Genomic DNA, 26420 nt, shown 5'->3' with positions numbered 1-26420 from the left:
CCCAATCCCCCCTCCCCTAGCTCTCCCTCCCACTCGGGTCCGCAGGTCATCTCAGCGCCAGACCCAGCCTCCTCGGCCCCTTTCCGACCTGGCCGCAGCGGCTCCGGGAGCGAATCCTCCGCCACCTCCGCTCCGGCTTCTGCCGTCCTGCTCGCCCCCCAGCAAGCTCCCTTTCTCGCCGCCGCCGCCCCTTTTGCCAACCCGGAAATGGATCTGCTCCCACTGTCCCCAGCGTCCGCGAACAAAATGGAGGCGGGGGAAAAAGGAGGAGGGAGCTAGGAGCGAAGAGACGCTACACGCATGCGCCCCTGGAAAGCCCGCCCCCGGCCGACGGACGTTAAGGCGGAAGTGGTCGGGTGGCAGCCATCTTGGGAAGGTCACAAGGGTTCCGTTTACCAGCTAGAAGCAGACTTCTGGCTACAATTGAAATCATCTAGGAAGACTTAAATAAATAGTGATGCTTGCGTTCCACCCTCAGAGGTTCTGATTTAACTGGTCTTGGGTACGGCGTAGGCATCGGAACTTTTAAAATTGCGCAGGAGATTCTAACACGTTGTCGAGGTGGAGACTCGCTGAGCTAAAGATTTCTTGAGTACGCCTCTTTTTCCTCTTTATTCCTCCGCGCACGAGCGCGCGCCCACACTCATCCTAAATGTCTTTCCCTAGTTTCAAGTTAACGAAGAAGGCCTCAGTCAACCTCGTAAGGGCCGGGTAGTCAAGTTCCGGTTGTCATAGCAACCGAGAGACAGGCCCCTGCTAACAAATCATCTTTAACGTCATGTTAGCTACCTAAGCTGAACACCCGTGAACACCCGTCTTTTTGGCGGCCGGGGGCTCCCCAGCTTCCAGGGCCAGGGGATGGTGCTGTGGATTCCTCCAGCTGCTTGGGTCAGGGAGAGGAATCCTGTGCCCTTCCTGGTGGGGCTGCTGTTACCTTTGTCCCAGCTGACTAAGGGTCCCTCTCTAGTCCCCCCACAAAAGCGATTTTCCGCTGCAGCCAATCTCACTGCCTTATATCCTCAAAATGCTCTTCAGGTCTCTCTATCATCCTTCCTTGCGCTGAATCCAGAGTAAGTTGACAGGTTTGGGACTTAGTTCCCATTACTTAGTGTGTACCATCGGGCCTCAGCCACCCTATCTGTAAAATGGGGCTAATAGCGCCTGTCCCGACTGTTTCATAGGGTCGTTGGAGGGCTCAAATCAGGTAATGAATGGGAAAGCACGTGGTAAGCCATAAGTTGTTATTATTTTTGTTTTCCTTCTGCCATGAGTAGTGCTGGGCACCACCCATGAGTCAAATAAATGTCACAGTGTTCGTTGAGTACCTGCTGTGGGCCACCTACTGGGCTAGGCACCAGGAGATGGCTACAGAGGTGACTAAGACAGAGCCTCTGCCCTCAGGGAACTCACTGTGTGGTGGGCAGACTGGCATGTAAGCAGCTAGCTAAGATACAAGTCAGCCTGTGATTAGTGTCATGGGGACATATCTGCTGTGGGACATCAGACAAGGGAGTGATTAATTCCTGCTAAAGGATGGGAGAAGGGGTGCTGGCCCTGTTGCATAGTGGTTAAGTTTGCATGCCCCACTCCGGCAGCTGGGGTTCATGGGTTCAGATCCTGGGCACGGAGCTACACAATACACCATTCATCAAGCCATGCTGTGTCAGTGTCCCACATACAAAATAGAGGAAGATTGCCACCAATGTTAGCTCAGGGACAATCTTCCTCAAGCAAAAAGAGGAAGATTGGTAGCAGATTTTAGCTCAGCGCTAATCTTCCTCACCAAAACAAAATAAAAAAAAAAAAAGAAGAAGAAGAATGGGAGAAGTTTTCATAAATGGTTTTGAACTGGGCCTTGAAGGATGAGTAGGATTTTATTACCAATCAGAGAAGGCCAGAAACACATTCCAGACATAAGGATCATAGATGCAGAGGTGAAGATTTTCAGGTATGTAGTCCCGTGTATGTGAAGGCAGGGTGATTAGGCCAGGGAGATAATGGATCTAAACTCTCAGCTCAGGCCAATCCTGGTTAAGTTCAGTGTGCTCCACTTCAGCCGCCCAGGTTCAGTTCCTAGGCGCGGACCTGTCAGTGGCCATGCTGTGGCAGTGGCTCACATACAAAAAGAGGAAGATTGGCAACAGTTGTTAGTGCAGGGCAAATCTTCCTCGGCAAAAACAAAACAAAACAAAAAAAACACCTCCTAGCTCTTCAATCTCATCTCCATCCTGTCCACTTCCTCACTATACACTGTGTGGACCTGCTTTCTATCACTGCAATGCACCAAGAGGTTCTTGAAGGCCTTTTTATTGGCTTTACTCTGTGTCTTCCTCATTTGTCAGCTCTTAGCTCAAATGTTCCCTCCTCAAAGGGCATTCCCTGCTCACGTTAGTTAACGTAAGCCCCCCATTCTCTATAACATCACTCCATGATAAGGGCAGCGGATGGGGTGGAATACAGGGACATCTCAGCCAGACTTGGGGAGATAGGCATGGGCTTCATGAAGAAAGTAATATCTAAGTGAGGGCTGAGGGCAAAGTAGGAATTGGCCAGAGGCGAGGGAAAGCATGCAAGGGCAGAGGCAGAGTATATGCGAAACAGAAGAAACATGGCACGTTCCAAAACCTGAAAGCATTTTGATGTGGTTAGAGCTAGAACTTATGGGAGAAGCAAGAAATTAGGTCAAAGAAGTAACCATAACATCTGACATTTATTAACCCTTTCCATGTGCCAGGCACTATCATAGCTTCACATGTCATAACTCATTTAATCCTTGCAAGAACTTTCTGAAGTAGATAATATTACCCTCATTTTACAGATGAAGAAACAGATGCAGCAAGGTTAACTGTTTTGCCCAAAGTCACATACCTACGAAGTAGCAGAACTTTCTCCGGAGTCTGTTCTCCTAATGCCCGTACTGTGACTCTGCACCCTACCAGACCCAATGTCCCTTTATTATAACAAATATTCTGTAACTTAGTTTCACCATCCTGAAGTGAAATTAACAGATAATAGAACCTATCTGATTTCAAAGAAACAAATCAATAGAACGCCCTGACTATAAAAAAGACAAGAGGGAGGCATTTCAATATGGCAATGCTCAGGCACCACTATGCTGGAAGATACACAGTAAAATAGTCACATGCTTGCACTCATGCCTAGAATCAATAAGAACATGACAGGGACAAAAGCAGACTGACCTAAGGAGTTATATTGGGCAGTGTTGTCATTTGTGATTTTCCAAAATGGTGAACGACTCTTGTTAAAGTTCTGAACAACGCAGTAGTTGTATTCCTAAAAAAAGACAGTTTATGTTAAACACGTGCAAAAAATATTTGGTGTCTGTACTTTCCTTTTCTGATAATATGACAGGCTAAGTACCTGGGAGAACTTCTCCCTAAAAACAACTAAAAATCCTGGATGCAACACTAAAAAGTCTTAAATGCTTTGACGAAAAAAGTAAGGAATTTTCAGGGCAAAACAAAGTAAGTGAAGGCAGATGATGCAGAGAGAGGTAAGTGGAACACTGAGGCAGGCTTTGTTCTGAGGACGCTGCCTAGCTGGGTGAACTTGAGCTTCTGTCAGGGTCTCATGGGAAAAGGAAATGCCCCATGGAGCTCCTCCACAGGGGAGTTTAACAGGAGAGTCTCCTTCATAAAGATGGGACCTCAGGGGCCGTCCCAGTGTCCCAGCGGTTAATTTCGCATGTTCTACTTTGGCAGCCTGAGGTTCACCAGTTCGGATTCTGGGCGTGACCTACACACCACTTATCAAGCCATGCTGTGGCAGGCACTCCACGTATAAAGTAGAGGAAGATGGGCATGATGTTAGCTCAGGTCAACTCTTCCTCAGCAAAAATAGGAGGAATGGCAGCAGATGTTAGCTCAGGGCTAATCTTCCCAAAAAAACAAAATAAAATAAAAAAAGATGGGACCTCAAAGAACTACATCCTCATGGGAAGGGTGAACCAGAAATAAGCCTGTCCCCTTTTCCCTTAGGTGTAGGGTTAATGGAGACAGATTCTAGGCTCAGATGTAATAAATACATTTTTCATGTAGAATGTCCAGTGGGACATTGAAAGTCATGTGGAACTCAGATTCTTGGTTGTGTGGAACCATCTCTTGCCTTGCAGCCTCTAGCATCCCTGCCTGCTAAATCCTTTATCGTTGTGATCAGCAAAAAGGCCTCCACAAATTTCCAAAATGCCCCCGTGGAGAACCACTGCCCCATGCTACACTGTCAAGGTGACAGGGGACAATTTGTGAAGGACTGTATCATGTATCGTGAAAAGTTAGATTTTATCTTGAGGACAAGAGAGAAACCATTGAAAATTTTAAGCCAAGAAGTGCCATGACCCACTTTGCCTTCTAGAAAGATTACTCTGAGTGCAGCAGGGAGGATGGCTCAGATGGGGCCAGGTTGGAGGCAGGAATGCCAGGCAGGAGGCTGCTGTGGAAGTCTAAGTGTTAGATGATGGTTGCCTGTACTGACTGAAGAGCCCAAGGCCTCAAGTCTAAGTTCTCCCCACTACTGAACAGAGTGAGACTTTGGGCAGGTTATTCAACCTCCATCAGCCTCAGGCTCCTCATCTGCAAAATGGAGATAAGACTAAATAGAATGCATCAGAAGTTGTGTCCAGGGGCCAGCCCGGTGGCACTGAGGTTAAGTTTGCACATTCCGCTTCTGCAGCCTGGGGTTCACCAGTTTGGATCCTGCGTGCGGACATGGCACCGCTTGGCAAGCCATGCTGTGGTAGGCGTCCCACATATAAAGTAGAGGAAGACAGGCACAGATGTTAGCTCAGGGCCAGTCTTTCTCAGCAAAAAGAGGAGGATTGGCAGCAGTAAGCTCAGAGCTAATCTTCCTCAAAAAAAAAAAAGAAGTGTGTACATACTTGGAAAGCACTCACTAATCTTAGCCATAATCATTATTAGGGTATCAGCAGTAGAGATGGAGAGAAGTAACTCTAGAGATAGTTAATAAATGGAAATTGAGGGCTGAAGAGAAGGAGGAGCCAAAAATGATTCCCAAGTTTCTGGCTTGAACTCCTGTGTGGAGTTCAAGCTTGGCTGGAGAGAGTTGAAGAAACCTGAGGAGCCTGGAGGGGAAGGGAGGGAAGAGAGGTCCAGTAGGCCACTGGATGTTTGGGTCTGGAACTTAGAAAAGCAATCCTAGTAATCTGGGACTCAAAACTGCGGTAGCTAGTCTCCAAAGACAGCCCCCGTCAACCCGGGACTCCTTGTATTCATTGAATCTGGGCTGGCCTGTGACTCCCTTTAATGCAGTAGAAGCTTCCACTCTTTTGCTTTTGGGACCCCTAAGCTCCCATGTGAGAAATCATTTACTGTGCTGCAGATACCACCTGGAAGGAGCGACCTTGACCTGAAGAAAAGGAAGTCCAGCTGTGCCAGCATTCCAGTTGTTACCACCAGGGTAAGCCAGCCATCTGGGACATTCCAGCTCCAGTCACCTTCTGAGTGCAGCCACATGAGACACCCCAAGTGAGACAGCAGAACTGTCCAGCTGAGCCCCAATCAACCCGGAGGATCATGAGAAGTTATAAAATGGTTGTTGTTTTAAGCCACTTACTTTAGAATAGTTTGTTCTGCAGCAATAGATCCCCAAACAGAAATATATTGATGAAGTCTAAGCCTGGGTGTATAGCGGGAAGAGAAGAGGGCTTAGGACAGAGCCAAGGAACTCCCGGCACAAGGACCAAGCTGATTGAGAAGTCCAGCAAGGGAAACTGAGAAAGAGAGGACAGAGGGAAATCCTGAGAGCATAGTGTCCTGGAAGCAGCGATCAGTGTTCAAAAATGAAGAACAGTCAAAAACATCAAATGCCAGAGAGAGGAAGAGTAAGATAATTGTCCTTTGGATTTAAGATGTGGGCATCAGTGACCTTGACAAGAACAGTTTCTGTGAGTAATAAGGGCGGATGCCACATGCCCTGGGTTGAAGAATGAAAGGGAAACAAAGAGCAACAAAACCAGACAACTAGAGTTAGACATATTTTCTTTTAGAGTTAGATAAATTGACCTGGATGAATCTCACAAGCATAGTGTTGAGGTGAGGGGCCGGCCACGTGGGCGAGTGGTTAAGTTCGCACGCTCCGCTTTGGCGGCCCAGGGTTTCACCAGTTCAGATCCTGGGCGCGGACGTGGCCCACTCATCAAGCGATGCTGAGGCGGCGTCTCACATAGCACAAGAAGAGGCACTCACAACTGGGGGGCTTTGGGGAGCAGAAGAAGCGAAAAAAAAAAAAAAAGAAGAAGATTGTTGGGGCCGGCCCGTGGCTGAATGGTTAAGTTCGCACGCTCTGCTTCAGTGGCCCAAGGTTTTGCCGATTCAGATCCTGAGTGCAGACGTGGCACCGTTCATCAGGCCACGTTGAAGCGGTGTCCCACATGCCACAACTAGAAGGACCCACAACTAAAATATACAACAATGTACTGGAGGGATTTGGGGAAAAAAAAGCAATTTAAAAAAAGAAGAGTTTAGAAAATAGCTGCCATCTATTCTCTGGGAAAGGAAAAAGGACACAGTTACCATGAAATAAAAACAGAGATTTTTAAAAAAAGAAGATTGTGCCAATCTTTAGGGGAAAAAAAGTGTTGCGGCAAGAGAGTTGCTGAACACTACATCCTGTAGGACAATATTTGTATAAAGTTTAAAAACATGCAAATATAAAAATCTCTTAAAACTCAATAATAAAAAGACAAGTAACCCAATTAGAAAATGGGCAAAAGATCTTATAGTGGGTTGAATAGTGTCCTCTAAAAATTCACATTCACTCAGAACCTCAGAATTTGACCTTCTTTGGAAATAAGGTCTTTGCAGATGTAATTTGTTACATTAAAGTCGTACTAGATTAAGATGATGTCATACTGGACTAGAGTGGGCCCTAAATCCAATGACTGGTATCCTTATACGAAGAGGAGAGGACTCAGAGACACACAGAGGGGAAAACATCATGTGAAGACAGAGGCAGAGATTGGAGCGATGTATCTACAAGTTAAGCAAATAAAATTCATATAACGTGAAGTCATTTTAACTACCTTAAAGTGTACAATTGAGCTGTTTTAGTATATTCACAATGTTGTGCGACCATCACCACTATCTAATTCCAGAACATTTCCATCAGCCCTAAAAGAAACCCTGTACCCATTAGCAGTCTCTCCCAGTTCAGCTTTCCTCCCACCCCCTATTCCATTCTATGTCTCTGTGGATTTGCCTGTGCTGGACAAATTGAATCAAATAATATATGACCTTTTGTGTCTGGCTTCTTTCACTTAGCATAATGTTTTTGAGGTCCATCCATGTTGTAGCATGTATTAGTACTTCACTTGTTAAATGGCCAAATAATATTCCATTTTATGGATATACCACATTTTAGTTTATCCATTCATGAGCTGATGGACATTGAGTTGTTTCCACTTTTTGGCTGTTGCAAACAATGTTGCTATGAACGTTCTTGTACAGAGAGTTTCTTTTTGGGGTGATGAAATTGTTCTAAAATTGACTGTGGTGATGGTCCCACAACTCTAGATATACTAAAAGCCATTGAACTGTATACTTTAGTGTGTGTAAATTATATCTCAATAAAACTGTTACCTCCCAAAATGCAAAACACTATATTGTTTTGAGATGTATATATGGGTAGTAAAAGTTGACAGAAATGCATGGAAATGATACCATACTCAAGAAAGTCGTTGCCTCTAGGGAGAAAGGAAGAGGATGTGACTGGGGACCAGTACCAGAGGGCTCAGCGGTGGGTAGGGTTTCATTTCTTAAACTGAGCGGTGGAGACACGGGTATTCATTATATCAGTCTTTAAACTTTTTGTATGATTGAAATACTACACAACACAATTTAAAATAACTGTTTAACAAGAGTGAGTGATTGGGATGCACAGGATATCACAAGATGCAAAAATCATCACACACTAACTGCAAAGAGAAAAAGAAGTGTTTTTTTTTAAAGATTGACACCTGAGCTAACATCTGTTGCCAATCTTCAATTTTTCTTCTTCTTCTTCTGCCCAAAGCCCCCCAGTACATAGTTGTATATTCTAGCTGTAGGTCCTTCTGGTTGTGCTATGTGGGACACCGCCTCAGCATGGCCTGGTGAGTGGTGACATGTCTGTGCCCAGGATCCAAACTGGAGAAACCCTGCGCCACCGAAGCAGAGTGCACGAACCTAACCACTCGGCCACGGGGCCGGCTCCTCTTCTTACTTTTTTAATGTAACTACTAGAAAAATTTAAATTACATCTGTGGCTCCCATTAGATTTGTATTGGACAGTAATGCTCTAGACAGAACTTACATCTTATACTCTATAGAGCGGATGAAGGTGCAAGTAAACAGGGGCATGGGGAAACAATTAGAACAAGTCAAAATTTGGGATATTTTACAAGACATCTGTCCGAGACTACAAAAAGTCAATGTCATTGAAAAAAAGAAAAGGAGCTGTTCTAGATTAAAAGAGACTAAGGTGACATAACCAAATGCAATGCGTGGAACTTGATTGAATCAGGGTTTTTTTTAAAGTTCATTAAAAGATATTTTTGAGACAACCTGGGAAAATTAAATATAGGCTGGATATTAGATGATATTATAGAAACATGCTGATTTTCTTATGTATGAGAATGGTGTGGTGGATATGTAGGAGAACGTTCTCGTTGTTAGGAGATTCCCGCTAAGGCATCTAGGAGTGAAGTGGTATAATCTTCACAACTTACTTTCAAATAGCTCAGCAAAAGAAAAAGTGTGTGCATGTGTGTGTGTGTGTGTGTCTGTGTGTCTGTGTGTGTGTAGAGAGAGAGAGAGAGAAAGAGAGAGAATAAAAGCAAATTTAGGGGCCAGCCCGGTGGCGCAGCGGGTAAGTGCGCACGTTCCGCTTTGGCAGCCTGAGGTTTGGCGGTTTGGATCCCTGGTGGACATGGCACCGCTCATCAAGCCATGCTATGGTAGACACCCCACATATAAAGTAAAGGAAGATGGGCACGGATGTTAGCTCAGGGCCAGTCTTTCTCAGCAAAAAGAGGAGGATTGGCAGCAGATGTTAGCTCAGGGCTAATCTTCCCCCCCCAAAAAAAGCAAATTTAGCAAAATGTTAATTATAGAATCTAGAATGGTTTACAAATACTCATTGTACTAATCTTTCAACTTCTCTGTGTATGAAATTTTTCATGATGAAAAGTTAGGGAAATGACAAAATTAAAAAGAATGAATGGGAGATGAGGAAGTGGAGACAGTTTGTGGAGCCAACCCTTTTAAGAAGTTTGGCCATGAACTGAAGTGAGGAACAGGGCAGTAGCGGTAGCAGGTATGTAAGGTCAAGGAAAGTGTTTTTAAAAATAGGGACTTGAGAGCGTTTAAATGCTAAATGGGAAAGAGACAGTAGAGAGGAAGAGAATGAAAGATACAAGTTATTCTGATCAGATTTCTGACTCATGCCTAGGGATAGACCCTCTGAGAGAGATTCAAGATACCCCCTAAGAAATGCTCTACCGCACCTCTCCCCGTCCCACGCCTCCTCGCTATCCCCAAGCGTGGTGAGAAAGTAGTCTTTGTGGTGACATCTAGTGGATTCAAAGGGCACTGCTTAAATTCTTCACACTCCGCTCTACGTACACCCGCAACCAGGAGAGCATTACGCTGGTCTTCTGACCACTCCAAATTATTTCAATTGTTATACATATATAATTATGCTCATATTATTTTGTTCATTGCTAGACCAGCCTAGGAAGTACAACACTACTAAGTAAGCTCATCCTCTCCCTCACACAGCCCACAAAGCCCTTTGACCACCTCTGGTGTCTCTCCGCCACTCTCCTCACAGGGAGGCAGAACACAGGCGGGGTGGAGGAAGGGACCAGGAAAGATAATCCTCCCAGTTGCAGTCAGGTGGCCACTGCAGCCTGGGGAGCGCAAGGTGGATGTTCCTCAGCTATATAAGCTTCCAGGATTGTGCAGAGCTTAAACTGTGGGCTCTGGAGTCAGAATAACTGGGTTCAAATCTCTGCTAGCTGTGAGATGAGGGCTGAGGACTTGGCCTCTCTGTGCCTCTGATGAGAAATCTCTCGAGACCTCAATTCTCATCTGGAAAGCAGAGTTGATAGAACCAACCTCCTGGTTTTATTGGGAAGATTAAATGAGAGAATGCACGTAAAGCCAAACATAGTGAGTGACAAAGGACACTCTTCCAAAGGTCAACTCTTATCGTCAGCCCTGAAAGGGGGCAGATGACTAACCAGTCTGGCGGTGGCTGAGATGGGGATGAGGGGAGAGCCCCATACTACTTCCTCTGTCCTCCTGACTTCCCACTTCCACATTTTGGCTGTCAAGCCCTATGCCTGCTTCAAGGCCTAGGTCATCTCTTCCAAAACATTTTCTCTTATTATGTGTCAACTCCCATCTCCAGACCAGTAGTGAATCGCCTGGGCTTTGTTCCTAGAGCACTTATCATCTTGCGTCTAGTCCCATTCTTACAGCTCCTACTTCAACCAACCTAATTTATTTACTTTTGCTGAGGAAGATTAGCCCTGAGCTAACATCTGTTGCCAATCTTCCTCTTTTTTTTGCTTGGGGAAGATTAGCTCTGAACTAACATCTGTGCCGATCTTCCTCCACTTTATATGTGGGATACCACTACAGCGTGGCTGACAAGTGGTGTGGCTCTACTCCCAGGATCCAAACCTATGATCCTGGGCCACTGAAGCAGAGGGCACTGAACTTAACCACTACACCATGGGGGTAGCCCCCCCAACATAATTTATTCCCCCAAAATAATTTTACCTGTTTTTGAACTTCTCCTAAATGGAATCGTAGAGTGTATAGTCTTATGTGTCTGGCTTCTTTTGCAGAATGTTATATCTATAAGATTCATTCATGCAGGTAGTAGTTGTCTTTTTTATTGTTATATAGGATTCCACCATAAGAATACACCATAATTAATTTATTCATTCACCTGTTGAAAGTCACTTGGGCTTTTCCCCAAAGAAACAATAATTTCTTTATCATTAATAAAACCACTATGATCACTGTTGTATATATCTCTTGGTAGACATAAGCACTAATTTCTCTTGGGTATACACCTGGGAGTAGAAATGCTAGGTCATAGTTTAGGTGTACATTAAGTTTTAGTAGATACTATCAAACAGTTTTCCAAAGTGGTTGCAGCAATTTACACTTCCCCAGCAATGTATAAAAGTTCCAATTGCTCCATTCCTCACTGAGGCCTGGTATTGCCACTCTTTTCAATTTTGTGCATACATAATCTGATTTAGGCTTTTTAAAAGAACACCCAACTGAAGAGTAAAGAACCAAATGGTGCGATCAGGGGTGGGTCAGAGAGAGGAAGCCGAAAGCCCAGGTAGGAGGCTAGTGTGGTTGTCTAGGGAAGATATGAATGTGGTTTGGACTGGTGGTAATAGAGGAGTCTCAGAGAAGTGGACCAATCCAGGATATATTCTGGAACTGTAGCCTATGGGACTGGCTGATGAGTGAGGGAGGAGAGAAAGAGGCATTGAAAACTTGGGCGGGGGGCTGGCCCCATGGCTGAGTGGTTAAGTTCGCGCGCTCCGCTGCAGGGGGCCCAGTGTTTCGTCAGCTCGAATCCTGGGCGCGGACATGGCACCGCTCATCAAACCACGTTGAGGCAGCGTCCCACATACCACAACTAGAAGGACTCACAACGAAGAATATGCAACTGTGTACCGAGGGTCTTTGGGGACAAAAAAGGAAAAAAAATAAAATTTTTAAAAAAAGAAAACTTGGGGCTGGCCCCGTGGCTGAGTGGTTAAGTTCGCGTGCTCCGCTGCAGGCGGCCCAGTGTTTCGTTGGTTCGAGTCCTGGGTGCGGACATGGCACTGCTCATCAGACCACGCTGAGGCAGCATCCCACATGCCACAACTAGAAGAACCCACAACGAAGAATACACAACTATGTACCGGGGGGCTTTGGGGAGAAAAAGGAAAAAAAATAAAATCTTTAAAAAAAGAAAACTTGAGTGGATGAGAGGACTGTTTTTTTAAGATGCAGCAGATTGGGGAATAGCAGATGTAGGGTGAGGGAAGGTCAAGGGCTCGTGTGTAGCTGTTTGGGTACATGATGTCTCCTGCAGCTTAGGCTCTAGATGCCCCATACTTTAGTGTAAATGGTAAATACTGGTGGTGTGAATAATGCATGCTGTCTGCAGGGGACAGATCTGGGTTAGGGGCCCAGTCCTACCCCCTCACTCACCCTGTAACTTGGAGCTTATGCTGGGACTGCCCAGCTTCCGTCTTCCACCTTACAGTGTTAGAATTAAACAAGATCACATATCTATGGCACCCGGAACATGGAACAACTAAAATATTCACTCTTCCAAGTTCCAGGCTCCATGTGACATGTCTCATGAGGTTGGCACCTTTTCCTCTCATCCACATTTTCAAAGTCACTCCAGAACAGTCCTGCTGAGGAGCCCAGCACAGTCCCCTCTTGCCTCCTTCAGCCCTTCCCCAGGCTCAAAGAAACAGAATGGAGAACAGCAGGCGGGTTGATTCATAGACTTTGTCGGCTTTTACTCCACCCAGAGGTTTCTGCAAAGACAACCGAGCCTGTACAGTACACACGGTTCACTCTGTTAAAGCTGTGGGGCACGGGGTGGGGAGGAATGGGGTCCAGGGGGGACCAGGAGGCCCCTTGGAGGCAGCAGGGCAGGCGTCAAGGCTAGGGGCGGGCAGCAGCCAGACTGAACCAGTGGGCCCCAGTGTTCGAGGAGGGCTGTGGGAGCTGGAGTGAGAAGGCTGCTGAGGGGGGTTAGGAGGAAGGGTGGCAGCAGGGAAAGGAGGGAGCATTAGCAGTTGCAGGGAGGAGGCAGGAGCAGGAGGGGGGCCATGGTCATTGTCTACAGGGGACAAAGTGGGGGGGGGGGACAGCGCCCATGTATGTGTGGGTGGGGGTGGGGAGTCCATAGACGTTTTCTGCAGCAGGAGCAAGACAGACCGCTGTATAAAAGGGACTGTACAACATAACCTATGATACATTGTTTACATATGATACAAGGCTCTTTCTCTCTTTGAGTTTTAAAAAATAAATTTACAATTCCAGAGCTTTTGGTAAAAAATATATACACCTCCAGAGCAGGAGCGGCAGCTGCTTTTGCTGCTGCTGCTGCTGCCTCTTCAGAAGGGAAAGAGGTGGTGCCAGAGAAGAGGGTGAGGCTGCGCCAGGAAACCCCACCTAGTAGCTGCCAGGAGCCCCTGCACCCCTCAGCCCTGGAGGCCCGTGATGGGAGAGGGAAGGGAGACAGAGAGGTAACAAAGGCATGGCCAGAGTCCAGTTTTGCCTTTACAGTCTCCGCCATTTCCTCCCCCCACTTTTGGGGGATGCCCTCCCCAGGTACAGGGGTCCAGGTACAAGGGCCCGCTCCACCCAAGCTCTGATGAAGAGGACAAACGGGGAGTCAAGACAGGGAGAAGGAGGGGCTGGCCTGGTGGCGTAGGAGTTAAGTTCATGTGCTCCGCTTCAGTGGCCTGGGGTTTGCCAGTTTGGATCCCGGGCGTGGACCTGCATATCGCTCATCAAGCCATGGTGTGGTGGCATCCCACATACAAAACAGAGGAAGATTGGCAACAGATGTTAGCTCAGGGCCAATCTCCCTCACCAAAAAAAAAGAGAGAGAGAGAGGGAGAAGGATAGAGACTATGTTGTTGGTGTCATATACAAGAGCCAGAAGGGGATGACAGCTCCCTTCTTAGCAGTGAGACACCCCAAAAGCAGGAGTGCAGGCACCCCTGACTCCTGATACCGCCACACCCTACCTCACTGCAGTGCAGAGGGAGGGTCCAGTAGGAAGCCTAGGCCCGTGTTTCCCTGAGCTTCTTTTACCCTCTCGTGGGAGCCCACCCAAGGACCTTCAAGAGGCCTGAGTGGGGAGCTTACAAGGGCTGATGGGTAACCCCTCCTACCTGCGGCTGCTCCCTGACCTCACAAGCAGCTTCGCCCACAAGCCTGGGCATGCAGGGCAGCAGAGGAGCTGAGCAGGGAGTGGTGCGGGTGGGGAAAGCAGCCCGCACTGTCCCAGGGGCAGAGTGGACAAGGGTAGCACCAAACAGAAGGACTCCCCCGCAGCACATACAACACCCTCCCTGAATTACCAGATGTGCTCCTCCTCCTTAAAAGGGGACACACGCACATACACACGCAGACACAAGGGCAATATAATATGCAGGGGGGTACATCCAGGGGTCCCAGCCCTGACCAGGGAGATGGTAGACAGGTGGCAGAGAGGAAGGCTGCCAATCCCGCCCACAGTTCTGTTCGATGAGACAGGAGGGTGGGCAGGTTTCCTCCCTGCTTGGGAAGAGGAGGTCGGACACTCCATCTCCAGAACAGACCTCCATGGGAGGGGACAGAGGAAGGAGCTCTCTGCCCCCTTTCCCTTCGAGGGCAGGAACCAGCAGAGTGGTTTTGGCTTGAAGGAGCCAGGGGGAGAGGACTTCAGCAGGATGAACAGGCTTATGAGTCCAGGGGTAAATCCAGCCAACTCCTTCCCATGGGGCGGGAAGCTGCTCCAGGGGAGAGATGTCAGAGGTGGGTTGGGACATCATACAAAGTGCTTGAGTGCCAGGTGCCCGAGGACCCTGGTGGGGGGCCGACCAGAACCTCTGTTCTCACTGACTATTAGCCTCCAGCTTGTAGGAGAGCTCGAAGAGGAGGTTCTGGTTGTCGATGACCTGGAACTGGCGCACGTAGGCCTTGGTCTGCAGGTGATGGGGAGATGCCTCCATATCCAGGCCTGGGGGCATAAGAAGAGAGAGGCCCATTGGGTGCCTAGCCTCCCTTCTTCCTCTACACACAAATGGGCCAGAGGAGAAGGGTGTGAATTGGGACAGGTGTCGGGCAGGAGGGCCCCTAAGGAGGCCAAGGAGAGAATGGAGAACATTTGGGCAGGGAGTTCTCCCCGGAACACTCCACTGCTCTGCCTATAATGCACTCAGAGCCCTGGGTACTCACAAAGGGGCCGGCTCCGGTATCTGCGGATTGTCCTCACTTTTTCGGCCACTGAATGCTGGGAGATAACAAAGAATGAGCCCTAAAAAGGACACTGAAAGACCCTCCCCCTCTCATGCTCCTCTGCCTCCATTCTCAAACTCAGTTGATTTTACTCCCTCCAGTCCCCAATTCTGGACGGTCTCAGGAGGACCAAAGAAGGAGGTGTAACAGGGTGCCAGGTGAGAGGAGGTAGAGTTGCCCCCAACTGCCTGTCAGCTTGGCCACCTGTGGGCGGGGTGACAGTCAGGGAGATAGTCAGGCATCTATCTGCCAGGCAAGCTGGATGCCAAGGAGGAAGGCTGCTGTCTCTAGGGGGGTGCCAGGAGAGGGGGAGGATGCCAGCCCCCCGCTCATGGGACTGGAGCTGGCAGTGCCACTCACCAGCTTCTCAATGTTCACCAAGCCATCCACAAGGGTCTTACTCCCCTCGTGCAGAAAAGTCAGGTCTAGGGGATGAGGAGGGAAGTAAATGGATAAGAGAGGAGGTCCAAAGGGCCCTTCCCCTGCCCCAGAACCCACTCAATCTAGGGGGTTCCTCTTTAGGTAGGCACTCAGAGCTCAGCTGAGAGGGCACTGAGAGGCAGAACTGGGGCAAGGAGAAGTGGAGAGGAGAGCACAGCTTGGGAACGACTCACCTTTGAGGACCAGAGGCACGAAAGGAATCACAGGGGGTTTCATCTTGGAGATCACTTCTCGGTAGCTTTTGTGGTTCCTGCAGGGGTCCTAGCATTCCACAGAAGAGGGATAAAGGGACAGACAGGCCCAAAGGATCCCAAAGACATCCCGTACTCCCTCCCTCATCCACTTGTCCTAGACACATCTCCGATCAGATAGGGGTGGGTATGAGTGTCTAGCTGGAGGGACCTGACTGCTCTCCCCTTTCCTCCAGGGAAAACGGGGTAGCATTGTTGCACTCTGCCCCTCCCAGGAGGGTGGGGCAAGGAGGAGGAGGGGGAGTCCCAGGCACTAACAACCTTGAGAGGGAAGCCCTAGAAAGAAGGTTTAGGGGAACAGAGAGTCTCTGGGGTACAAGTCCAGAGGCAGATCAAAGAGCCAAACCTACTCACTGTCAAGTTCTCAAATTTGCGGAACAAGTTCTTGAATTTCCCTGGCAGCTTCTGCAGAGAGTTTGAAGGAAAGAAAAGGAATGTCAGAGTGAAACTCCTTGGGTTTCACGGGAGCTTCTGGCTAATCCCCAGGTGTTAGAGGTGGAAAGGGCCTAAGTGTGTCTCCCAAGGGGCTGGGAGGCTGGTGGTGAAGTAGAGTCAGCCCTTAGCTCAGTCTGGGGAGCTTGCAGTAGCCCAAAGGAATACATTATTCTGGGGGAAATGGAGGCTTCTGCTTATACACGTGCCACGGACAAGGTGCCTCACTGAACGTTGGCTGAAATCCAGTAGCCGAGTCTGTGACCTTGCCTGGGCTGTCTGACCCCACTCAGGCTGAGGACTCCGCCTCTGGACTAATCTGGACTAGGCCAGGGTCCATTAGCCAAGCTGTGTGCCCTAGGGCCGGATCTGCCAGAAGAGGGCGCCTCCTTCCAATGGGCACAAATGCTCCCTATAGGCTAGCAGCAGCCCCAGGAGGTCGCATCGGGTGAGCCCAGGGTGTCAAGACTGAGGCTGGAGGCCAAGATCCCTGGCGGGGGGCCAGCACAGACGGGAGGAGAGGGAAGAGTTCTCATCACCTCCCAGGTGAGCCGCAGGCGGCTGACAGCAGCGTTGTCCAGCCCCATGACCACAGCGTAGAAGGACAGCAGGTCCTGGTTCTGCTTGCAGCTGTAGGGGTGCGAGGCCGGGTCAGGGGGCGGTCAGGCGGCGGCGGCCGCCCGTCCTCCGCGCTCCCCCATCGCCAGCCGGCCGCACTCACATGGCCGCGATCTTGATGAACTTCTTGAGCAGCTGCGCGCGCTTGCCCGGGGCCTCGCAGAGCAGCACCTCGGTGGCCACCCAGTGTGTGACCTCGCTGCAGCGCTGCAGCAGCAGCTCCAGGTTGGCCGTCTCGCGGCGGCCGCGCTCCCCGTGGAACACGTAGTCCACGAACTCCAGCTGCACCCACGGTGGCGGAGGGCCAGCCAGGGCGTGGGGGGTGTGGGTGGGAAGATGGCAGCGCAAGGCGGTGAGGAGGGAAAGGCAGGAGGGCGGGGGCGGGAGGGGTAGAAAATAGAACAAACCAGGACAGGACAGGATGCAGCAGAGATGGGGAAAAAAACAACCAACATTAATAATACTCTACCGTCTATGGAGCACTCACTAGGTGCCCCGCCCTTGCTAGAGGCTGACTTGTTCTCAAGACAGCCAATTGATAGACATTATTGTCGCTGCCTTATTTGATGTCTTTAATAGTGAATATTTTAAAAATACTATGGATCAGGTTCTGTGTAAGCTTCACTTGGGCCCTGAACTACCCTGCTAGGGGGTCTATCTGTTTATTGTTTTTTTCAGAGGAAGGGACAAAGGCTTAGAGAGGTTATAACTGTGCATTGCCCAAAGGCATGCTGCAAGTGAGCACTCCTACTAGGAAGTTCGGCTGCAGACACTGCCTCCCTCCAGGCCCCGGCATTGGCACATTTCTCCCTCCAGGCCCCCAGCCCTGCACCAGGCCTCAGTCTCTACCTCGTGCACACATCGGAACAGCTCCCAGTGGAAGGCAGTAAGGTGGTTGGCAACGTCCTCAGGCTCCACCCGGTGGATCTCTGTGTCTCCAGGGGAGACCTGGATCTCCTCAGGGAGGGGCACCTGGTGGCAAGCAGGGACACAGGGGCTGGCTCCACCCTGGGCTTGTGAGTTTCTGCTCCCAGCCCCTCCCAGCCCTGGCTACCAGCCAAGGCCTTGTGAACTTCTTACCAGGGCCTCATAGCCGTCCCGGGTGCAGGCAAACAGGTGGCTGTTGATGCCCAGTGTGGTGAAGACACAGTCTTCATGCGGCTGGAGAAGGACCTTCTCTGAAGAAGAAGGAGCTGCTCTGCCTCAGCCCGGGCCACCTGCACCCCCACACACCCCAGCCACTGTCGCCATCCCATGCAGATGCTCCTAACCCTGCATGGACAGGTTCTAGACTAACGGGACTCGTACTAACACCAGGTTAAGCTGTATTTATATGAAACTTTTCAAATGATTTCTTCTGCATTTATAACCTCTTTTTTGCTCCCAACGTTCTTTCATAGCTCTTGATTCATTCTATCATCCGTGTGACACTGGGAAAGCAGGAATTTTTTTCCCATCTTAGAGGAAAATAAGGCTATGACTACACTGCAGGCTTTTTGCTTTCCCACAGGGATTGGAGGCCTATCCTGTGTCTTTAGCCTCAAAAACGTAGCATCCTTAGGTATTAGAGGAAGTTAAAGGACCAGAACACGATCCCAAAGTAAGAGGCAAGCACCCAGATTGGAATCCACGTGTCCTGGACCAGTGCCTCACAAATGTTAATGTGCATAGGAATCACCTGGGGATCTTGTTAAAATGTACATTCTGATTCAGCAGGTCTGGAGTGGGCTCTGAAATACTGCATTTTTATTTTACTTCATTTATTTTTTATTTTTTTGTGAGGAAGATTGGCCCTGAGCTAACATCTCTTGCCAATCTTCCTCTTTTTGCTTGAGGAAGATTGTTCCTGAGCTAATATCTGTGCCAATCTTCCTCTATTTTGTATGTGGGATGCTACCATAGCATGGCTTGAGCGGTTCATAGGTCTCCGCCTGGGATCAGAATCTGTGAGCCCCAGGCTGCCAAAGCAGAGCGTGCGAACTTAACCACTATACCACCAGGCCGGCCCCAGAAATACTGCATTTTTAACAAGTTCCCAGGTGATATTCACGTGGCTTGCCCAGGGATCACACTTCAAGTAGCCCAGGCCTAGAATTCAGTCTTCACCCCTGCCCCAGGGCACTGGACTTGTCAGTTTCTCTTCTTGTGGCCCCCAGCCCAGCTTTTCCTGACCCTCACCTCCTGAGGAGGCCACAGCTACCAGGATGAGGGAATCCTCACGCCCTGCAGGCTCCTCCGAGTACTGCAATTTCTCCGTCACAGAGCCCAGAATGTCCTGCACAGACGCTGACAGGCGGCTGCGTATGGTCACGTAAGAGTGGTCAGGCATGTAGACCCGGCAGAAGACTGGACAGACAGAAGAAGGTGGCTTTTCATCAGAGGGCAGCATGGCAACACTGGCACAGTCCCCTCCAGGGCACATCTGTTCCCCACCCACTCCACCCCTAACCCTAAATTGATTGGTCTCTGAAAAAGATGCTGTGAAAAGGACTGGTTCTAGTGCACAAGGAGACTCCACAGAGGAGGCCTAAGAACCAGAGACCCCACAGGGCCCCTGAGCCATTCAGGAAGCCCTGCCCCTCCAAATGCCCATACTCACTCTCATCTGAGCCCCGGAAGGCCACTCGGGTCTGCAGACAGGAGTCTATCCGGCGGAAGTGGCGGAAAAGTGGCTTCACCTGCTTGCTGGGTGGCTGGCTCTCCTCTGGGATCCTGGCATGGACACAGCTGGGCATCAGGGAGCCCTGCCAGGCATATGGAGCACCAGGCAGGCAACATCAAGCAGGGATATCAGAACTGGGTCAAGGCTGCACCAGCACCAGGTTCAGAAAGTGGTGAAGGAGGTCAGAAGAGAGGACAATGACCAGCATGGCACAACTGTCCAAGTGACCCAAATCAAATGCCACCTCTTCCATGAATTCTTCTCTGATCCACCCCACCTACCAGGAAAGGTCACTTTTTTGCCTCAACTGCTATAGGACATTGGGCTAATATTTGTTTATGTGTTTGTCTTATGTCTTCTACAGGATTGAGAAGTTTTAAGGGCTGGGATTAGTTCTTACTGAATTTCTTTTCATCCTCCAGGCCTAGCACACTGCTTGGCACATGGTAAGTGTAGGTCATCAGCTGTTTGCTGAATTTTGCCAACAAGAACTTCACAGTCTGCGAAGGAGACAGACGTGCATACAGCTACTTCTAACACAAGGCAGGAGGTGTTAGGTGATATAACAAAGGTACAAGGAGAGTTATGTTGGGTATGGAGGAGGGAGAAAGCTGCTCCTAAAGGGAGGATCTGTGGAACTTTCATTAAGAAGATGGCATTTGACCTGGGCCTTGAAGGACAACAGGAAGAGAAGGGGATGGGAGGAGGTCCTTCTGGAGTGGACCATATAAATGACATCAGGGAAGCTTGGAAAGCACAGGAGTTCAGAGAATGGTGGGGTGTATATGGAGGGTCATGGGTGGAGGGGGGTGTGGGAGATGAGATGGGAAAGATCAGCAGAAGGCAGAAAGCGAAGGGCATTGAATGCTGTGTTAGGATGTTGCAACTTTGTCTTGTAGACAATGGAGAGCCATGGATGTTTCTGAAACTGAAGCATTCTGTTGTCGAGTTTGAAAGATCTCTCTGGTGTCAGCGTAAGAAGGGAGAGAAGATACAAGACCATAAGCTGAAGCCCTTGATAGGAGGCTGTGGCAATAATCCAGGTGAGAGATAATGAGGCCTAACGAGGGTTGTGATGGTGGGGATGGAGTGGAGAAAAACCAAAAGGGCCAAAGGAATGGATGGAAGGATGGATGGATGGATGGATGGATGGATGCAGTGGTGTCCTGAAGCCACTGACACTGGCTCATGAGAGTAGATTGTTACATTTTGGGGAATTTTGCCAACTGGTTTTTAAACACAGCCATTAAAAGTAGTAATAATAAATAAATACACATATATATCTCATATATTATCATATATATATCAAAGCCATTAAAATATATATATATATATATGTTTTATAAACGTACAGTCAAATTATTACCAAAAAAGTAGTTTCCTAATTGTTTTGTACTATCTGTGCTCTTCAGGTTATTTACATCTATTGTACTTATATGGTGAAAATACTATATAATGGCTTGCAACTGCACAGCTCTTCCCAACTTCACATGCAGTGATGGCTCGTTGGTAGCTTGAAATCAGAGAGTTTACACCATGGGAATCAGCAAAAGCTACAAATCAGGGTTCTTTTTCCTGAAGTGCTGGTTGTTAAATATTTACCAGTACACCCATCAGATTGACAAATAAATGGATAGGAGAATGGACAAAAAACTGACTGGAGACAGTGCTATTCTCCAGTAAGAAAAGGGACTGAAATAAAACCATATTGGAGCTCAAAGCCCAGAGGCAGGCCCTGTAATAGAAGAACATGGGGGCCCTCATTCCTGTCCCCTCCCCCGACCCATTCCCCTCACTTTAGCTCCACTGTTTCCACAAGCTGGTGCAGCCTCAGTGTGTCCTCTCGGAGGTCCTGGTAAAGGGACTCATCCTTCATAATCAGCAGGTACAAATCCTGGGGAGAGGAGGAGAGAAGGTGACGGCAGGGGTCTCATTCTGAGCATCACTCTCTGCAAGGGCTGGGGCAGGGTCCCCATGCCTTCAAGCGTAGAAGAACCATATAAGCTAAGGCCTACTGGCATGTTTTCCTTCCAGATACCCAGCTTGAGGAGTATGGCTCCTTCAAAGGGCCCCTTTCCAGAGCTAATAGCCCGCTCACCCACACGCCCTCTTCCCCCAGGCCCACCTTGATGATGCAGCCGGCCCCCTCTTCCTCCTGCAGCAGCCCCTGGTAGGTGTCCAAGAAATGAAGAAGCATGGCTAGGCAGGCCTGCTTCCGGCCCAGCCCCTCGGGGCCCTCCATGTCTCCTGCCCAAACAAAGCTGACCCCTAAGTTAAGAAAAAGCCTTGGGCAAGCAGATCTGAGGAAACTGGGAAGGGGATGGGAGGCTAAACCTCCTAGAGATATTCTCTAGGTTTGGGGCCAGGGAGAAAGAGGCCAGGGATTCCTGGAACCAAGACCCCCTCATGCCCCAGCCCAGGTTTTTGCTCGGATTAGGTAGGGATGGCACCCACTTGACCATATCCAGCTCCTGCCTATTTGAACTTCACTTGAGGATACCCTGCCTGGACCCACCCAACCTCTGGCCGGCCCACAGCCTGGAGCTCACAGCAGCCTAATGAAGGCCAATGGTGCTTACCACAAACCTGACCATACCTCAATGTAAGGCCTGGCATTTCTAAGAAAGCCTATGATATTCTATTCAGCAGACTGACATTTACAATTAGGTCCTAAAATAACTCAATGAGAGGCCCTATGCTTACATGAGACCCTATGAATAGCCCAGCCAGTGGCTGGTCTCTAGCAGACCCTACTACAGCACAGCCATGACCTGATGTTTACATCAGACCCTGTAATAACTCACTGGGCAACCAGATGTTTAGAGCAACAATTCAGTGGGGAAACAGGCACTCTTAATAGAATAATGACACCTTACATTTGTACAGGGCTCTGCAGTCTCCAGAGCACTCCCACATCTGCTATCAGATGGATCTGCACAGCATTCCTGTAGGTAGGCAGGGCAGGTGCTATTTACCCCCATTTTACAGAAGAGGAAATTGAGGCCCCAGGAAGTTAGGTGATCTGCCCAAGGTCACAAAGCTGGTGAGTAAAAAGCCTGGAATTGAAACTCACGTGTGCTTTCTAGGGAAGAGCTTAGGGCCTGACATCACATGTGGGGTGGGCAGGGTGGCTCCCTCCTGACCTCCCCTTTTGCAAGCACTACAAAAGGATATTACTGGTGTAGCTCCTGCAGAAATTTCTCCGTGGGGAGGAAGAGAGAATGGGTGAGGACGATGTCATCCAGCAGTATATCTGTAGAGATCAATTGGTGCCACTGATGTCAGGAGGGCACTTCCAGGACCCAACTGGACACTTCCCATCCCCCTCTCTTGCCTCTGAGGCTGAGTTCTCATTAGCCAGGCTGGAGCCCCAGCCACCTGCCCTGTCATGCTTCGCACAAGCGCACACACACACGTGTGAAGGTTCTGGGCAGCCGCTGCGGGGGTGGGGTTGGCAGCTGCCAAGGCAGCTGGAGGGAAGGAGGGGGTGCCCTTCCATGGCCACGCCCACTTCTCTTCAATGTGTGGGAAGCTGGTCAGATAATACACCAAGCTCGAGATCTGCCTGAAAAAAGAGGTAGCCCACAGAATTATCTCTAGATAAAGAGAACGTCCACACACAGAGGTTAGGGTCAGCAGGGTGTGTGTGTGTGTGTTTATGTATTCCTCCTCTCCTCCTCACTCCCTACCTAACAGCTTTGAGTTCCAACTAGGCAGGTGAGAACCAGCCCATTAAAAGGGAGAGGGAGCAACTGCCATCTCTTTGATCCCAAAGCCTTTAAGTAGAAAACCTATGTCCTCTGAATGCCCAGAGATGGAAGGGTTAATGATGGAAGGGTAGATGGGAGTGGCTCTTCTCACCACCCTTTTCCCCACCACACCTCCATCTGGGCCTGGCTCAGCCAGTCAGCCAGGTACAAGGTCGCCCTGACTTGCAGCCTGCCCTGGGGTGGGGCTGGGCAGCCTGGCACACACAGACAGGTAGGGCACAGAGAGGGAGCCAGGTGTCCTCACCAGGACAGGTTAGGGCCAGGTCCCCAGGCACTGCCCCAGGACAAAAGCAAGGCTTCTGACGGCCCGTGGCTCACCATCTCCTGGCCTCCAATTCTAGCCATGAAGGTGGAAGAGGAGAACCAACACAAGATCCTCTCCTTCAACTATTTCATTTCACAAATGAGAAAGCGAGGCCCAGAGCTGGGAGGTACTTGCCTGGTGCTGGAACAAGAACCCAGACTCCTGAGTCTTTGTTCTTTTCTCAATATGCCTGAGACAAGTAGAGTGTCAGGGTAGAGCCCAGTGGTCATATGGGGCTGCTTAGATGTTTCAGAGACTTTGGCTAGTTTGGGGGTACCTTCTGGAAGTTCCCTTCTCCCACACACCCTGGGAGGAAACCAAGATGGCTTGAGAACATTGGTTATATTGGAGAATATCAGAGTAGCAGGTTAAGCTGATTCTCATCCACTCTAGGACTGGTTTGGGGTTTCCTAAACCAGTTTCTCCAGGGATCCAGCCTGCCAGGGCAGATAATACAGTGACAATCAATTCAGGAGTCCTTCCCCAGGGGAGACTGAGCAGAGTCTGTGGCACCAGGTTCCTGTAGAAGGGGAAAGACAGTTTCTCCTTTTTCCTCTCCTTTTTCCTTTCCTGCTGTGATCATAAAGTGAATCTGAGAGCCCCCGCCCCAACCTCCAGCTCCAGGGTTGAAACTAGAAATAGGGATGCCCAACATCCTTCCTATACGGACTCTTTAATTCACAGGAGAGCAAAGCCAGAGCAAAGGAAGAGGAACATGGGGCAGGGTTGGAGAGATGCTGCTATGGGGGCTACAGTTTGGCATCAGTCCCTTCCAAGGCAGGCTCTGGTCCAACGCACAGCCTCCCCAGGGAATGTGTCATAGAGATACAGGGTGTATGGTGTAGGCGGGAAGTTATGGTTAGGAGAGCTGTGTGTGTCTGATATTTTTCTAATTAAATCCAAAAGGTGTCAGCTCCCCAGGGCAACTACAGCCTGAGCCAAGGAGAGGACCTGGGTTTTGAGAAAAATCTAGAGGAGTGGAGCCCCATTCCATACAACTAGGTTAGGGCTCCCTGAAGAAGTCTGAGAGCCAAGTGTGAAATCCCCATCTTCAGGCCCTCAACCAGGGCTCCCAATCCTCAGACCCTGCTGCGTTTGGTGACATGCCAAGAGCTAGACCTAAAGACCCGAAAGTCTTCTATGCTGGCCGCTAACCAGCAGTTTGGGGCCTCAGTTTCCTCAAAGTCCCCTTAGTAGGGGTGCTGGTGAGGAGTGATGAAATAGCATCATCGTTCAGGGAATAAGCCTCTCAGGGTGTGGTTTTTTTTAACAGGCCCTGTGCTGAGGCCTGCCACTGGAAGGGCGGGAGTTAGAGAGGCTCAGACCCCCCTGGATGCTGCAGGGCTCTGATGTCTGCCCAGCCAACTCTCCCCCAACTTACACCTTCTGAGTCAGCCCCCAATTAGAATGCCTCCCTCCAGCCCAAGCTGCTAAGGACAATGCATCCCTTTGCCTGAGCCCAAAAGGCAGCTTGAGCCCTGTGCCTGTCTGGCACTGCCCCACTGAGGGGGCCAGCCCTGTGCTCTGAGGCTTCTAAACAGAATCAGGCTCCTGGAAGATCTTTCAGGGGTTGGGTACTCTAGGGGGGGTGGCGCTGGGCTGCTCTGGGCAGCTTCCATCTTAGTGTGTCAGGCCCTCATTTTGGGCCACAGAAGGAGGTAGTCAATATCTGAGACCCATGAGAGTCTGCATAAAATGCCCAGGGGAAAGGAGGGGTGACTTAAGGAGAGAAAGAGGTTCAGCGTCTTCTCCAGCCGTGGGTGAGGCTGCTACAGGGAGGAAGGTGGCACTGCCACTTCTCTTCTGCAGAAGGGTCTGTTCCTCCTATAGGCCCCCACCCCACTTCAGCTGACCACTCAACCCCACACCGAGGCTCTGCTTAGAGCCACTCCCACTCTCCAAGGGCAAGGAAGAGGAAGCAGGTGGCAACCCCCTACTCAAGGATGGATGAGCCAGCCGACTCCTTACCTGAGGCGGCGCTGTCCCTGGTGGCCCCTCCGGCCAGCCTCTCCAGAACCCGGTTCAGAAGATGCTCCGGCCGCTCGGGGGCGCCCAGGGGGGCCCAGGGCGGGGAAGGCAGGGGCTCGCCCGGGGACAGCTCATCTGAGGAGTACGAGGAAGGGGAGCGCAGGGGCCCCCCTCCCCCGAGCGGCCCAGGCCCTGGTACCTCCTCTAGCTGCAGCCAGCAGGGCCCCCCACTGCCTAGCTCTTCCGCGACTCCCGCGGGCTCTGCCCCTTCCTCCTCAGGAGGCGGCTCCAGCCCCGGCTCGGCTGGGGGCTCCCGGAGGAAAGCTGGGAGCAGCAAGCGAGACACGCTCTGACGCCGCTGCAGCGGCCGCGGTCCCCCAGCTGGACCGCCTCCCCCGCCAGGTCCCCCACCCCCTCCAAGCCCGCTGCAGCTCCCTGGACCCCCGCCGGGACCTCCTGCCACCGTTCGCCCCGCCAGCTGCGACGTCTGCTTCTTCAAAAATTTCTCCAGCGGCTTCATGCCCCCCCCCCCCCGCCCCTCTCCTCGGGGCCGCCGGGGGACCCAGGTGTCCCAGGCGCGGGCGGGGGGGGCGGGGACACGATGCTCAGAGCCGGAGGGGCAGAGCGGAGGGCCGTCCCAGGCGCTGGACTGGGGGCCAGAGGTGCCTGAGGCTCGCTGGCTGGAGTCCAGTGGCCAGTGGCCGGGGGAGGTGCCAGAGCGAACGAGCGCCCGCTCTTAGTGGCCCCCCATACTGGCTGCAGCCGGCACGCGGCCCGAAGGTGGGTAGGCTCGGGGCCAGTGCCCCCGGCTTTGCGTTCCTGGGCCGGGCTGCGGCGGCAGAAGGAGCGGGCGGAGCGCAAGACTGAGAGGACGCGGCGGCGGCGGCGGCAGCGGCGGCTGCGCTCCTGGCC

At 50.4% G+C, this 26420-nt stretch overlaps 2 protein-coding genes across 5 annotated transcripts in view; both read right to left on the bottom strand.

Moving 5' to 3' along the window:
• The window catches only part of WIPF2 (WAS/WASL interacting protein family member 2), a 41811-nt gene extending 41570 nt beyond the window's left edge, over positions 1 to 241 (bottom strand). Inside the window, exon 1 of one of the 3 annotated variants that reach the window (XM_046675165.1) lies at positions 89 to 241. The gene's annotated coding sequence lies outside the window, so the exon portion shown is untranslated. The remainder of the gene's footprint in view (positions 1 to 88) is intronic. The other 2 variants (XM_046675166.1, XM_046675167.1) reach the window with 2 other exon arrangements.
• Positions 242 to 13602: 13361 nt separating this feature from the next.
• Positions 13603 to 26363, bottom strand: RAPGEFL1 (Rap guanine nucleotide exchange factor like 1). Of its 2 annotated transcripts, XM_046676234.1 has the most exons (15): positions 25509 to 26356; positions 22641 to 22719; positions 21592 to 21727; positions 21263 to 21360; positions 19404 to 19516; positions 18983 to 19150; positions 17885 to 17982; positions 17654 to 17776; positions 16908 to 17086; positions 16726 to 16816; positions 16109 to 16159; positions 15677 to 15764; positions 15423 to 15487; positions 15003 to 15057; positions 13603 to 14784 (listed from the first exon to the last, which is right to left on the bottom strand). In XM_046676234.1, the coding sequence occupies exons 1-15, from the start codon at positions 26026 to 26028 to the stop codon at positions 14660 to 14662; spliced, it is 1989 nt and encodes a 662-aa protein (XP_046532190.1). In that variant the 5' UTR covers positions 26029 to 26356; the 3' UTR covers positions 13603 to 14659. The 2 variants fall into 2 exon arrangements, with proteins under 2 accessions (XP_046532190.1, XP_046532191.1); XM_046676235.1 differs by lacking the exon at positions 13603 to 14784 and having other exon boundaries at positions 16105 to 16159; positions 25509 to 26363.
• Positions 26364 to 26420: the final 57 nt, after the last annotated feature.

This window comes from Equus quagga, chromosome 11 (genome assembly GCF_021613505.1).
Source record: "Equus quagga isolate Etosha38 chromosome 11, UCLA_HA_Equagga_1.0, whole genome shotgun sequence".
In the NCBI taxonomy this organism is placed as follows: Eukaryota; Metazoa; Chordata; class Mammalia; order Perissodactyla; family Equidae; genus Equus; species Equus quagga.
This window is presented reverse-complemented; position numbering and strand designations above follow the sequence as displayed.

Coding starts and splice junctions, on each gene's coding strand:
- RAPGEFL1 (XM_046676234.1), bottom strand. CDS start 26,028: ATGAAGCCGCTGGAGAAATTTTTGAAGAAGCAGACGTCGCAGCTGGCG. Junction 21,361..21,591: donor GGGCCGGCTGCATCATCAAG/GTGGGCCTGGGG, acceptor TCCTCTCCCCAG/GATTTGTACCTGCTGATTAT. Junction 17,777..17,884: donor GGGACGGCTATGAGGCCCTG/GTAAGAAGTTCA, acceptor GCTTGCCACCAG/GTGCCCCTCCCTGAGGAGAT.